At 32.8% G+C, this 15104-nt stretch overlaps 1 protein-coding gene across 1 annotated transcript; it reads right to left on the reverse strand.

The window, feature by feature from the left end:
• Positions 1-1080: 1080 nt before the first annotated feature.
• LOC110727940 (probable ethylene response sensor 1) lies at positions 1081-11022 on the reverse strand. Its single transcript, XM_021907532.1, has 6 exons — positions 10637-11022; positions 4372-5296; positions 2932-3234; positions 2578-2844; positions 2196-2308; positions 1081-1398 (listed from the first exon to the last, which is right to left on the reverse strand). Exons 2-6 carry the CDS (start codon positions 5272-5274, stop codon positions 1293-1295), a joined length of 1692 nt encoding a protein of 563 aa, XP_021763224.1. The 5' UTR covers positions 5275-5296; positions 10637-11022; the 3' UTR covers positions 1081-1292.
• Positions 11023-15104: the final 4082 nt, after the last annotated feature.

A 15104-nucleotide genomic window follows, 5' to 3' on the forward strand; every position in this document is an offset into this window, starting at 1 on the left:
TCATAGACTACTGCCATGGTGTTTACCCTACTCTGGTCTCTAAACCCTTGAACCAATATTGACTACCGCCATGGTGTTCATCCTTGCCGTAAACCTTGACAACCGGGGCTGCTACCAGATGTACAAGCCAACACTTCTAGTTGTTAGTCACCACTCCAGTCATCATAACCTTAATAGATCTCGTAACGATTAGCTTCATTATCTCAACCCAATTACCATCATTGTAGGCGGTAAGATGTCACATCAAAAAACCCATAATTACCCGATCTCCAAGTGGTAACTGTGGAGCCGTTATGGATGAATTTGACCATGTAAGCCTTATCGCAATGGTTTTGGATGTGATGACGAGTGTTGGTGGTGGTGGATTTTGATGTCGATGATGTAGCATCTTGCTGGATGTATGATAGATGGTAACAGTGGTGGTTTGCAGAGACGGACGATAGTTGTAGTAGAGGACGTGTGGTAGTGAGGAAGGAGACTAGGGAAAATTTAGGAAGAAGGGCGTTTTTTCACTTGCACCAAACACCATCAAGGACAATAACACTCCTTTCCTTGGGTGGATGGGCTTATAGCAAAAAATGTTGGGATAAGTGTTGGGAGGGTGATTTCAAGAGGTCAAATGGGGTGGAGGCCGTGCCTATGGTGGATTGAAAAAGGCGGTGTTGTTGGTATGGCCATGTGTGGTGAAATGAAACAATCAAACACGATCAAAGTGATGGCTGTAGTTAGTTGGTTAAAGAGGAGTTTCCAAGGGTGAGTTGTAGAGGTAAGTGGGAAAAATGTAGGGTAAATGGAATGTATTTGAATATAATGCCAAAAGAATCAAGGTGGTACGGAGTAGATGATTATTTTTTTATAATTTAGAAAAATATGAAAAAAGTTGCAGCTAAATTTACGTGGATTAAACTCGTTTTTATTAGGCAAGGCGTCATCAAAAATCATCATCTGTTGTTTGTTCCATCTTTCCAAATTTTGATCATTTATTGCTGCCTTGATAGTAGTTTCTCACATTCAAACCTTTAAAAACATTGTGGTTATTAAAAATAAAAAAATAAATCAAGAAAAACAAAAATCCAAGGATTGATGAGTTTCAATCATTTATTTATAATAATATTCCACAAATAATGTGGTTTGATAAAAATCTGAACACTGAATAATTTAAAGCTGTAAAATGGCCATCCAGCCATTTATTTGTAGTATTTGTAAGCACTTAATCACGTTCTTAAACCTTCGTGACCAATATGACTGTTTCTAAGCATTTTGTCAGCCTTCTTGACCAAGATCATGCATGATCAATCTGAATCAAACACTCCAAGTGCCACGATGATAGTAGCCGTGCAACCTTTGCCTAAACCATCACTCTCAACCCATATCTCACCACCCATGGCATCGACTAACCTGAATCCATAACCATAGCAATAGTTTTATGTTAGAAAAGATTTTAAGAGTTTAAGAGGTCGTTCCTCCAATTTTAGAAATTGCAACACTTTGACTAACATGTTTGCCAACATACAACTTTAATGACTAATATTGTTTATAATCTATTAGCAATAAGTTATAATGAGTTCATACTAATTCAAGATTTTAATTGATAACTTTTAAAATGAGTGGTATACTGGAATAAGTTTGTACACAAACTTTTAAAAAAAATCGGGGTGTACAATAATTATTGTACATCCATTTTAAATCTCTCTTAAAGTGATCAAAAGTTACCCCTAAAATGAATAAAAGTTACCCTAATATGTATAAAAATAACCCAATACAAATAAAAATAATCTACCTTTTATTGGTAAAGAATCACATTTTAAATGACTAAAATTCAATTATTAGTGATTGAAAGTAATTTTATCACCCTTATAAAACTTTTCTTGTTCGATTTATAAAAAAAAATCATACATTAAAGTTACCCCAAAAAAGACAAAAAGTTACCCTAAATTGGCTTAAAGTTACCTCTATACTGCTCGATGTACACTAATATTAGTGTAAACCGGATGTGTACACAAGTTTTTGAAGTTTGTATATGAATACAAAAGTCAAAATGTTGTACAAGTAATTATTTTGAATCAGACGAAGCATATGACAACGATGAGTATGGCGACATGTAAATATGTAATCTCCCAGCAACTCTCATCAAGGTGCCTTTAATTAAACCCAAAAAAAGTCATGGCAGAAAAATTAAAGTTTAAAGATGGTACCATTTGCAAATGGGAAGCCCATGTAAGACACTAGAATGTCGATTAGAAGTGTTTGGAAGATCAAACAGGCTTGGTATATCTTTTGGGTCGATCCCACAACCAGAATCTTCAACCTGCAGCTTAAATATGTTAGCATAGGACTAAGAATGTTTCTAACTTTGTGTAAATACAATATTAGCATAGAATATTCAAGTCCTTCAGCCTTCACTTAATAAGTTAGATATGTAAAAGACCTTTCAAGTTTCTAGACTGAGTTCAAGATTTGCAAATAATGTACCTTCCTATAATAAAAGCTGCTTCTAAAAAGAAAAAAGACTAGACAAACAAGACGTAAACTCAACACATGCCATGTCACATATCCATGACTAGTAAAAATAAATACCTGCACTTTCAAGTAAAAATGAGTGTCACTTGATACCAAAAGGAATTTAGAAGGCCGCCAGGCTCTACGAGGGTTGGGTTTTACCACAGATGCTTTTACTAATATATGACCCTCCTTAGTGAATTTCACAGCATTACCCATTACAATCAGAATAACTTGCATTAGCCTTTCTATGTCCCCCAAAGCTTTGACAGGCAAATCAGGGGCTAAAACAAGAGAGAGTGATAATTTTTTCACTTCTGCTGCAACCTTTATGACGTTAAAAACCTGAGACAAAAAAAAATTGCATTACATTTCACTGGTGTAGATATTCAGTAAACTTGAAATCCAAAATGCACAGCTTTAATAGAACACCTGCTTTATGACCTCCGAAAGGTGGAAAGCCCTAATATTCAAAACAAGCATACCATCTTTCTCATTTTGTAACAGTGTTTCCACAGAAAAGATGACAGATGTATTATCTTGAAGAAAAGATGACACATCACACAGAGGTATTTCCATTGGATTGAAATTTTCAGTCTTATAATCATCAGGATTGTGGAGAGCTTTCATGATGCCCCATAAACCCACCTCCTTACAAGAAAGTTGCTCCTTAAGATGATACCTTGCCATAAATGAATCTTCGATAGTTGAAGCATGACCAAGTGCAACTGATACCTGAGACAGCACAAGAAATTGGAATCCTATGATCAAATTTCAGCTTTCTGGATCCACAAGAATGATCAAAATTCAGTAAGCATACAAGCCATGATGCCTGGAACGTGAACTGTTTGATGGAGATAGAAAACATAGAACGTGGTAGCCTGACAGGGTGGGTAGCTATTACTACTTAAAGAGTCAAATATTGTTGGCTGTATATTGTGTTAGTGAGCTAGCAAGAGAGACTCTGGACTGTGTTTAAGCACATGTTTGGTATAAAATTCGGGAAATGAAAACATGGTAAGGAATGAAACATACAAGAGGGGAAAGGATAATGTTAAGATTGTTGGCTGTTACCATACTAGTTGTTTCATATAGCTAAGTCCCTTTGTATCAAATTAAGGATTACGAAATGTAACCATTTTGTTACAATAGGGTTTGAAAAAGAGTAACAAATGGGTGGTAAGACTGGTAACAGTAGGTAATGGATACGGTTCAATGATTTTGTTTGACAATGAATCACCATACCAAAAAAGTGGTTAGACTTAAAAATTATTACTGGTAAAATATCATTACATAAACTGACACACGTATAGTATCTAATGAGTCTTTTAGAAGTCTAATTACCAATATACTTCCCATTCACCAGTCTTCTCACAGGGTAGGCAATTGAAATGCTGACAGTGCATGAAACAAAGCACGGAAATAATAAAGACATAACGAGTTGAAAGAAACGATATTGACCATATAATAAACACATTATTTAAAAAATTCATTTTAATAGAACTAAGTATTAGGTGTATCATGCCTCAGCCTAACAAGGGTTTGCAGAAGAGGGAAAACTAGTTCTACAAAGTAAAAGAACAATTACCACTGAAAAACTTGCAAAAATACCATGTTTCTGTATAGATCCCAAATATAAGATAGATAACCACTTAGAGTAGAACTTATGAAAGCATGACCAAATACAATCTCACATGTGTGAAGACTTGCAGTACCATGGGTTTATAATAAGAATCAGTGAATGGATATTTGAAAGAATTGGAACCAACAAACTGCTTATGAAACTAGGCTGTCTACTGCAAAATTTTACTTACTACTCACAGTAAAAGATAACGAGCACAAAACAAAAGAGAAGCATAGATAATCACCAACCTGTTTTACAACAGCTCCCAGAAGTTCCAGTTCATACTTACGGAACTTCCTGATATTATCTGGAGGGAGAACCAGAACCATCACTGCATAGCTCATCACACAAGCATTAAGTGAGTCATCCGATTCAGAGAATGAAAGAGGTACTCTTATGGCCACAGCCTCAAACTTCATGGCTCTCTTGGTGCATTTATTTGCCCTCACCAAGGGACAGGTGTACGGTATCCTCACGGCCCCAACAGCATTAATGATTTTGGAAACAAAAGGAAGGTTCATAGGCACAACAGAACCAACAGAATATACGTGGTTCAAAGAGTGAGAAAGCTGCAGGCTTTTATTAGTGTGCGATGGAAACCAAAATGAACATTCCTCCAAGTCGAAAATCTTTCCCAGCCCAACAAGAGTTGACTCAACAATGTCGTACCCATAAACGGTGCTTCGAATAACATCTATTAGGTTTACAATGGATCTTCTTGTTGCTACTTTACGAAGCAGAAGGCTTTTTTTTCTACTGAGATCATCAACCCTGTTCTCGAGAAGATGTACATTTTCTCTTATTCTTAAAAATTTTGGTGTCACAAAATACATAACCACAACTGTCAACCATGATGCCACAGCAGCACAAACTTGCACAATCTTTATCACCAAAGCAGAAGTTTCTGAGTACTTATAGTACCGAGAGTATCTCCACAAGTCAGTCAAATAACTTACCCCACAGAGAATGGAGAAAGTTCCAAAATAAATGATTGCCAATTTGCTAGGAAAAACTTTATACATTCGGATGAAATAGATAAGTTCCAATGGAATAACAAAGTGCATAAATGCGGTTGATGCATCACAAAAATGCTGAAGTTGCACCATAAAGTCGTCAGTTGACCATTCATCAATGCAATTACTGAACTTCATTGCTACAAAAGGGCCACTGAACCTGAAAATTTGTGGGAGTGGGGATTCGTAAGTATCACAAGACTCACATCATCCAGAAGAAAAAAAAATTACCAGAAAGAAAGGACTAAGGAATAGAATTACATATATAAATGATATATGTGAAACCAAATCACTTGTTCTTTGCAATGGATGACTAAGTATGTAAACAAAGCTGAAATATATTCGTATAAATTGTATTGATAATGGGTATGGCCAGATTGACCACAGCTCTTGGCTAGATAGCTGCCTTTCTGTGACTAGCCATTTTATAAAATCCATACCCGAGTAATGTTGGACCTTAATGTCAATTTTGATTCCTAACACCTTAATCTTTCTTTAAAAAATGTTATATGCTTGATACACAAGATTATATATCAAAAAAATAGTGATGAGTTTGTATGTAATTTACTTAGAACGCCCTATGCAAACATCAACAGCCCAAAATGAAGTGTCAAAGTGTCCTACTCCAACTCATATCTGAGTCTCAAGGATTTGACACGAGTTCTTGACGTGAATGAAAAGTCTGGGTCACATAAGTATCATCTACATCTATCTAGAAGTGTGAGCATGAGTAAAACTTGAAAATGCCAGTTAACATATATTACCATAAACAATAGCATAAGAATTCCCAAAGAAAAAACATTCAAATAAATAAACCTCTTCCTTTGTTCATATACCAGATAGATCCAAAAAAAAGAACCCTCATGTATACACGAAATGTTGATCTATATATAGAGTTCATAATTTCATATTAGATAGACTTAGGGCCTGTTCTGATACGATTATTTTCAGTTCAGTTCAGCTCTAATAAGTTTAGTTCATTTCAGTTCAGCTCTAATAAGTTCACTTCAGTTCAGTTAAGTTCAGCTCCTAATTTCTTTCTCTTATAAAATATGCATTTCAGTTCAGCTCTAATAAGTTCAGTTCAGTTCAGCTCTAATCAGTTCAGTTCAGTTCAGTTCAGTCAATGAGAACAGGCCCTTAGGCCTTGTTCCGATTTACTGAAAACAACTGAACTGATTGGGGCTGAACTGAACTGAAATAAATTGTTTATGGGAAAAGGAAATTAGGAACTGAACTGATTGGAGCTAAGCTAAACTGAAATTAAGCTCAACAGAACAGGCCCTTAGATTACTAGTATTAATTTCCAAATCTATCCCATAAATCAGGTTTCTGGTATAGAAGACATATTTTTTCGGCTCCAATTTACTTTGCCTTCAATAAAACTAGTTGAAAACTATCTGCCATTATGAAGTGTGATCTCACAATCCAACTCAAACACCCTCACAAGTTATTACAAGTTCAGTACAACCTAAAAAGACAAAATGTATTGTTCATCCTTACACACATAAACTTGTAATGATTGCATCAGATTAAAAATAATTAGAGCCAGTATGGACATCAAATCAAAAAAACCAGAACTAAACCAATATGTTCAGTTGACAGCACTATAACTAATCAGAAAATTCTTCTGACCAAAACACATGTATGCAATTTGCTCTTCATATTCTAATACACTCTGTTATTTTATTGATGTACCCACATTCCTTTTTGAGATATTTTCATTTGATGTACCACTTCTACCTGATTCTATTTTTGGCACACAACTTAACATCTCATCCCCCTTATCCCACAATATTTACACCTTTTCACTCTTTTAGTTAATTTACCTTTTTTTTTTATGCCCACCAACCTTTTACTCCATCTCTCTTGCTTTATTAATCTTTTTCTACATTCACTCGCTTCTGGTTAACAAGAGTTTCCGTAATTGGTTACAAAAAAAAAAAAAAAAAAAAAAAAAAAAAATGAAGTATGATAGTTTCTATAGCTTGAACAATATATGACACATGCATATAATGTTTTCCCCTCGACATTAGAGTTTCCTATCACCATTTTCCCTTCACAAAACCTAGCAAATATGAAGAGAGCTCATTCTTCATAAATTCTATTTCCAAAATGCTAACAACTAGTGCAGTGATCGAATTGTATTGACTTTATACATATATCTAAACAACTTATATTCCTCTTTAAGAAAATCAAATCATTTAAGCATGAAGCAATAAATTCAACCTTTAACAAGTAATAAAGATTAATCCAAATAAAAAATTATAGTTAAAAAAAACAGGGAAAAAGGTTGTCATCCATATCCACATATATTAATCTTGCATAGGATACTGTTAAAACTAGCAAAACGCTTGGTGGGGTATGGTTATATCGGATTCGGGTCATTTCCAACTTCCAAGTTGAGACTTCTTATGTTGTGGGTTAACAACCCTTCACCACAACCAAAAAATTTTAGTTATGGGTCAGCTAGTAGTAGAATTAAGGGTGTTTTCATCTTTATATATGGCAAAGTTAAATGTTCATTTTTAGATTAGTTTTTAAAACAAAGATACTCTTTCCATTCCCAAAAGTTCTCTAAGAATGTATGGAAAAAATTAGTAGCTATAAGAAAACTGTGAATAAAGTAAGAGAGATGGGTAAAACGATTGGGTGTAAGCAAAAAAATTGATAAAGCAAAAGAGTGCAAAAGGGTGTAAATAGTATGAGACAGATAAGACAGATGGGCTAAGATAGTAGAAGGGGTTTTCCAATAAAGGGATAAACTAGAAGTGAGTCTAAGTTTGTAAAACGGCTCAAAGTGACTAAGCAAGTCGAACTGTTAAAAACAAAGGAAGTATATATAAAATGAATGTATTAATGATACTAATAATTAGAGCAAAATATTTGAACAATGAGTTTACAATTACCAAATACAATGATTATCAAAATGCAAGTATAAAAGAATGGAGCAACAACCCAAAAATTAACATCCTAACTCATCCTTATTAAACAAGAGGACATGAAAATACAATACGTAGTACAATCATTTTTATTGCACTTATTTAGTTTTGTAACTCGCCTTTTTCCCCAAATATAAGCTCCATTTACCCAAAATTTGTCCATACATAAAAGTCTCATTTCACCATTATATATATGTTTATTTTAGATTCACCTTCCTAAAACCATCTGAAAAGGCAAATTACACTTTTATTTGGGGACAAAGGGACAAGATTGTTTCGTGGGAGTCTGAGAAGTTCTTATTCTACAAATTCTACCACGGAACCCAACGAGTAAAATTGGTCTTGCTTATATTCAATTTTTAGAGTTTGGTCATATATAGATTTTATATCCTTAATTTGTGTTCAAACCCAATTTTATAGGATCAATTTTTGAATCAAGCAAGAATCTACAAGGCTTAGAAAAGATGTTGCATGATGTGTAAATCAATCTCTCACACAATAAAAGGCCGGTAAAGGCGGAAATTGATTATAAGCACATACTTTTAATAATAACAATAATAAATCAATATCAATCTCTCCAACCATGGCATGATTTAGAGAGATCTAGATGTATGCAACCTTTATCCAATCTAGTTTAAACTGGTGAAGCTATTTCCAAAATATTTTTGGGCACGAAAAGTAACATGTAGATGATAATTATCGATTCTTTAGAGCATTAATCATGGATTATTATCAACGATTATAAAAATTGAAACATTCATATGTTATACAAGAATGATAATAGAAAATAATAGCAAAAGGCAAAAGGAGTCATACTTACAAACAAGAAAACTTGATGGTGATGCACAAGCAAGGCTAGACTTCTTATCAAATAACTTCAATATCCTAAGCTTATACAATATAAATAATAGAGAGGGAAATGCAAGTGTACAATAATTGATTATGGTTTCAATTAATTACGTTTTTACTTTTTCATTTAATAGGATATTAGGTGAAGCTGCTCAAAGCGCCTTTAAATTAAATATAATTATACCCCAAGGCTTTTGGTGTGAACCCACATATATATTTCCATAATAGATTCATACCTATTAGGTAAAAAATTTCAATAATTATAGAAACATATAACTATACATTGGAACAAAATCAACTAAAATTCCAATCACAAAAGTTTATAAGAATAATTTCTATGGACCTTGTACAAATATACACACAAAATAATTTTGAAGAAATTTGATGGGGGAAAGGGAAGGGGGCATCATATAATCATACATTTTATTGCACTTCAAATGTACCAAATGGAAATAACGTTTACATAGAATGATCAGCAACCTTTTTGCCAATTTTATGGAAAAGGATCATCTTAAAAACATTCCCCTTTTCTTTTCATTTTCCATGAAAAGGGCTTTGTTATTAGGTTCTGGGGCTCACTACTAAGAAAATTCTAGGTTCTATCCCAAGAGATTAAGGATGATTGGAAATTAGAATTTGTAAATTAGCATGGAAATCTACTTCATCCATCCCAATATAGCTTATACATTTGGATATTCATGATCCTTAAGGCACGTTTTTTACTATTAAATTTTTTTAATTAAACATTAATATCAACTATACAATATCAATAATCTAAAATTACACATAAATAAAAATCTGACAAGATTGAATTGATAAAAGTATAGTACTTCCTCCGTTCTATTAGTAATGCAACAAGGATGAAATTACGCATCCCAAAACACATTTTATATACTAAATACTAATAATTGTGTAAGAGTAAAAATTATAAAAAGTTATATTGTGAAAGTATTTTATGAGACGAATCCAACAAGATTCCACATTACTATATTTTGCTTAATGTATAAATCATATCATATGGTCAAACAAAAGTGATGAATAGTGCAACAAGTCCATTGTTGCAATATTAATAGAACGGAGGAAGTATAATTTATTTATCAGTTCAAAAGTACAACCAAAGTACATGATTTTTTAATTTGAAAAGTTTAATAGCAACTATTTGAAATGTATTAGTATGTGCTGTACTAAATCCCTATATGTCACAAACTCACAATGCTCCCATAGAGAAAGAATAAAAATTTAAGGAGTACGTTATCAACAATTTCTGTTTTCGCCTGTTGCATAATGTACACTTTCACTTTATTCCGTTTTTGGCAAATCCTTTTTACTGTGATACCCCTCGTACCCAACAATATTTATTAGACTGAAAAAGTTCAATTTGAGTTGTTTTTGTTTGTCCCAAATTTACCTCTAACATTGTCTCATTCTACCTTTGTTTCATTCTACCTTCCACTCTAGCTTAAAGTTGTCAACTATTGCTCAATCTAATCCATCTTTAGAACCTTGTCCTAACACCCATGATCCTATAGATTTTATAACTAACAGATAAATAGATAAAATGATTCCCCTTTGAAACCTTATGCACAAGAGATTCATATCCATGAGTAAAGACATCATATATGCACCTCTGTCTTAGTGCATTCAAAAACCAGAACTCAGACAAAAGAAATGTTAGAAAATATAAACTTAAAAAGCAGAGTATTTCAAACCTTTTCAGTTAAAGTCTTAGGCATAATCAGCTCTTAGCATACTTTCCCTCAATGAAATGTTCTTGCATAGAAGCTGCCTTTCCAGGGGATGATTTTGCCTCCCTAGCAGCAATATCATACTTCCATCACCATAACTCTGCTTCTTATGTAGACCGAGCTTGTTCTTGAAGAACAGCCAGACTTGCTTCAGCAGTGCTGCCCCTAGACTCAAAAGCAGCTGCCTGCAGAAACGTCATATCCTTCAGTTTTCTGCTTCGATAAGGCATCTTCATATTTCCTTTTCCATTCAAAGGATTTCTAGTTGGTTACATCCAATGTTTTGAATAAGCTAGCACATACCTAAAGTTACTTTTAAGACCCAATTCTCTTCACCTTAATAAAATAATTACAATTCAATAAAAATAATTTCAATTTAATAAAAATAGTTTTTAATTACTAAACTCAGTAACTTTAAAGAACAAATATAATAGAGAATGAGTAAAAATAAGTTTTAGTTCGGTATAATTAATTTAAGTTCAGAAAAAATAATTACAATTAGAAAAAATAATTATAGTTCAACAAAAATAATCTGAATTGTACAGGGCCTAAGATAAGTTAGTATCTGAGTTCATATGATAAATCTTTATATGTTTGGGACTTTTGCTTTTCACTAGCTTCTAATTTCTCGGTGAAAAGGCCAGCTTATCTTCACTGGCACTTCAATGTCAAGGCACATCGCTCCAAACCATTCTGATCATGTTGTTTATTATTGTCAGATATTGGACCTTCCAATCTGGAAAAATTGCACACAATTAGATAAAACATTATGGCAGAAGAAGAAATTATCATACTCCAAATCAAAATTTCAAAATGAACATTTTCTGTAGGAAAACAGCCTTCCTATTTTTTTCATAGGACCATGACACGGTGCTTCATACTCAGACAAAAGATCACCTGCCAAAACAAATGCACTTTAACTTTTTGTCCTAAATGAGCTGCCCCATCACTACCAGCACATTATGCATGAAGCATTGGAAACTCGGAATCAATAACTTGTGCAAATTTAAATTATTTTACATAAGTCATGATAATTAAAAAAAGATCAGGCTTGGTACTGTTAATGTTGTGATTGTTGGGCCATCCAAAGTTCCAAACAATCATCTGGGAGGGGATAGATAATTGAAGTAACTACTGTATTTCAACAATGCACATGATGCATAGGTGTTGAGACCTCCCTCCCTCCTCCTCCCCCCCCCCCCCCCCCCAAAAAAAAAAAAAAAAAATATTGATAAGAAGCATTTTGAAAATTTAAACTAAGTTCCACAAAGAAATTTGGTTTCTTTGATCAAATTTAATTATTTAAGCAATAACAACTGACACCAGGGATGATGAAACAAAAAAAAAGCTATAACATCTGAAAAACTATGCAAATAAATCGTTCATTAACAAACTTGAAATAGCTCCTAAAGAAGCATTGAAGCTATTTTTAAATCCTCTTGTTTCCCTCTTTCCAAAATCATGCTTCAATTCCTTACAACATACATCCTTCACAAAGATACGCAAATATAATTTCCCTTTAACCTGAATATTTTATATGAACAATTGGTTAATATTTTCAACCTTAGACTTTACTTGATCGATTATCTCATTAAGCAATCGTTACTCAATTTGTTGTGAAGTGATCCCATGGCTAACAAGTCTCACATTCTTGCAACTACAAAAACAAAACATTATGCTTGAACAACACCAACATTCCTATCTACCATTTCCTACGAAACCCATGCAATAAACTCACAATTATTTCACAATCATATATGGATTAGTGCAGAGAGAAGCTATCTTCAATTGAACATTGAGGGTAAAGAGCTGGTTGTTCGAGGGGTCGTGTTCTAATTGCTCGTAATTCAGTATAAGATAATTCAACCGAAAACTAGTTCGTCTGAAATAGTGTGTTAACAATAATACCGGGAAAGGTCACACACATGTATGAAATTGTTGTTTGTATTCAATTGCTAAAAATGGAATACAAACAACAATTTTCGCACTCATTTACATAAATTTGCAAAGAAATGATAATATTAATCAACCAAAAACAATTAATTTTTTTTTTTTTATACAGTTCTTTGTTATTGCCCCCAAAATTCCTCATTATCATTATAATTTATAAATTCACCAAGCTTAAAAGAAAGCAAAAACATACTACGAAGAATTAATCAAATTTAAAAGCAATGCAAATAATAAAAGCTCACAAAATACGAAATTTAAACAAAAATAAAATTAACTTCGGAAGAATTAAGGTATAAGAAAACGATTATATACCTAGCGAGTAACTGATTTCAAATTCTGAAAAAGTTTGATCCTTCATTTCTCAATTTAGGAAAAGAGGGAGTACGCTCTCTTTCCTTCTTTACCAGTGGTTTTATTTTTTTAATTTGGGACTGGTTTTGTTAACGAACCTTAATACCTTATACATGTTCGGGTTAGAACTTACAATAGCCTAGAGATGTGGATACGCATTCGGCGAGTGAAAATAGTATAGTGCACCCGGGCGCATGGTGCACCCAGAAACAACATTAGGCTTATTTTAAAGAATATGAAAAAAAAAAACATACGAGTGTTTGAAAAAGAACATGCTAGTATTTGAAAAAGAACATGCATAATAGTGTTCAACACAAGAACATGTTTGTGTTTAACAAAGAACATGGCCTCCGAAAAGAACATTAGGCATATTTTAAAGAACATGGAATAGAAAGAACATGTTAGTGTTTGAAAAAGAACAAGCCAGTGTTTGAAAAAAAACATGCTAGTATTTGAAAAAGAACATGCATAATAGTGTTCAACAAAAGAACATGATTGTTTTTGACAAAGAATATGACCTCCGAAAAGAACATGGAATAAAAAGAACATGTTTGAAAAAGAACAAGCTAGTGTTTGAAAAATTAACCTTGCTTGGTTATCTTCCAGTTGACTTCAATTCATTACTATTCTTCTTTCTCCTCTAATTGTTCTTTTTTGAACAACTTGTACTTTATACCTTTAAATTTATTTTTTTTAAAAAAAAAAAACCCAAATTCACAAAATTAAACACTTTGACTTTAAAATTATTGACGAAAAACAATTTGCATGTACAAAATTTATACTTACATTTTACTTGAATCCACCATTTGTTTAAGTTTGAAGGTTGATAAGTTCAATATTTTTCTTGGGTTTCACTTTGAAGATGAACAATTTTGCTATTTTGAATTTTTTTTGAAAAATAGAAAAAGATAGAGAGAAAAGTTATGGAGAGAGAAAATGAGTACTTTGGAAATGATTTTTACCCAAATTCATTAAAATTCTTAAATGAAAACGATGGTGTAAAGGAGAGTAAAAATTGGCAGCAAGAAAGAGAGTGATAGGAAGGGAAAGAGGAGTGAGAAATTGCAGGAGAAGAGAGTGATGGATTTGCAGTTGCAAGAAAATAAAAACATGTTCATTTTTTACCCATGTTCTTTTAAATATAATAAATGTTCTTTTGGGTGCACCATGCGCATGGTGCACCCGGGTGCACCAACCACAAATTATTCGGCGAGGTCGGATCAATTTCTAGGATGCAGGGACACTTCATCCAACTGTCGTGTCTGTGTCGGACATCGTGTCAGACACCGACATCGACACTCGTAGGACACACGACGATACGTCTTAGATCGTATCCTATAAACTATTACTAAAACAAAAGTTGTTGACATCATCATTGTCCACGTGTCGCTTTCTCGATAATAATTTAAGTAAACTAAAATAAGGTAACTATTAAATAACTAGGTTAGAACCCGTGCATCTGCGAATCTGCGATGCACGATTTATATAAAGTCTATTTTAAATTTGTATATTTTAAAAATAAATCATTATTATATATGAATATAAATAAGAATTACGCACATTTTGTAATTTTAAAATTTTTTATTTTAATCAAAATTATGATATAATATCTGTTCAACGTTGTCTAATTCATATTTCAATGTAGGAAGTCTTTTATTAGTGTGCTATTTAAAATTGTTTCAATTTCTTACAATATATTGATAGATTTTAATTATAATGTAGAAGCTTCCAATATTTAAATTTCATAAATGTTAAATATGATATTGAGGGATAACTCAAGTGGCTAGAGCTTTCCTTCCGATTCTGGAATGACAAATATATGGTCAAATTCTTTTTAAAAATATATAAAATGAATTGTAACATTTCGTATCTGTGTCCCTTATTTTGAGATAGACGTTTTCCCGTATTTGTTTCATACCCGTATCCGTGTCAGTACTTGTACTTGTGCAACCTAGGTCAATTCTATTTTGAGGTTGAGTCATAATTTTTTTGTTTATTGGTCAAAGTTAAATCTCAGCAAATATGTCAATCGAATTGATGTAAAAAAAAATGAAAGGAAAATAAAAAGAAAAAGAAAAAGGGAGTACTAATATGTCCTTACAAGTTAAAATCTTAATCGAATTTTTTGAGT

Source organism: Chenopodium quinoa, unplaced genomic scaffold (genome assembly GCF_001683475.1).
Source record: "Chenopodium quinoa cultivar QQ74 unplaced genomic scaffold, ASM168347v1, whole genome shotgun sequence".
In the NCBI taxonomy this organism is placed as follows: domain Eukaryota; kingdom Viridiplantae; phylum Streptophyta; class Magnoliopsida; order Caryophyllales; family Amaranthaceae; genus Chenopodium; species Chenopodium quinoa.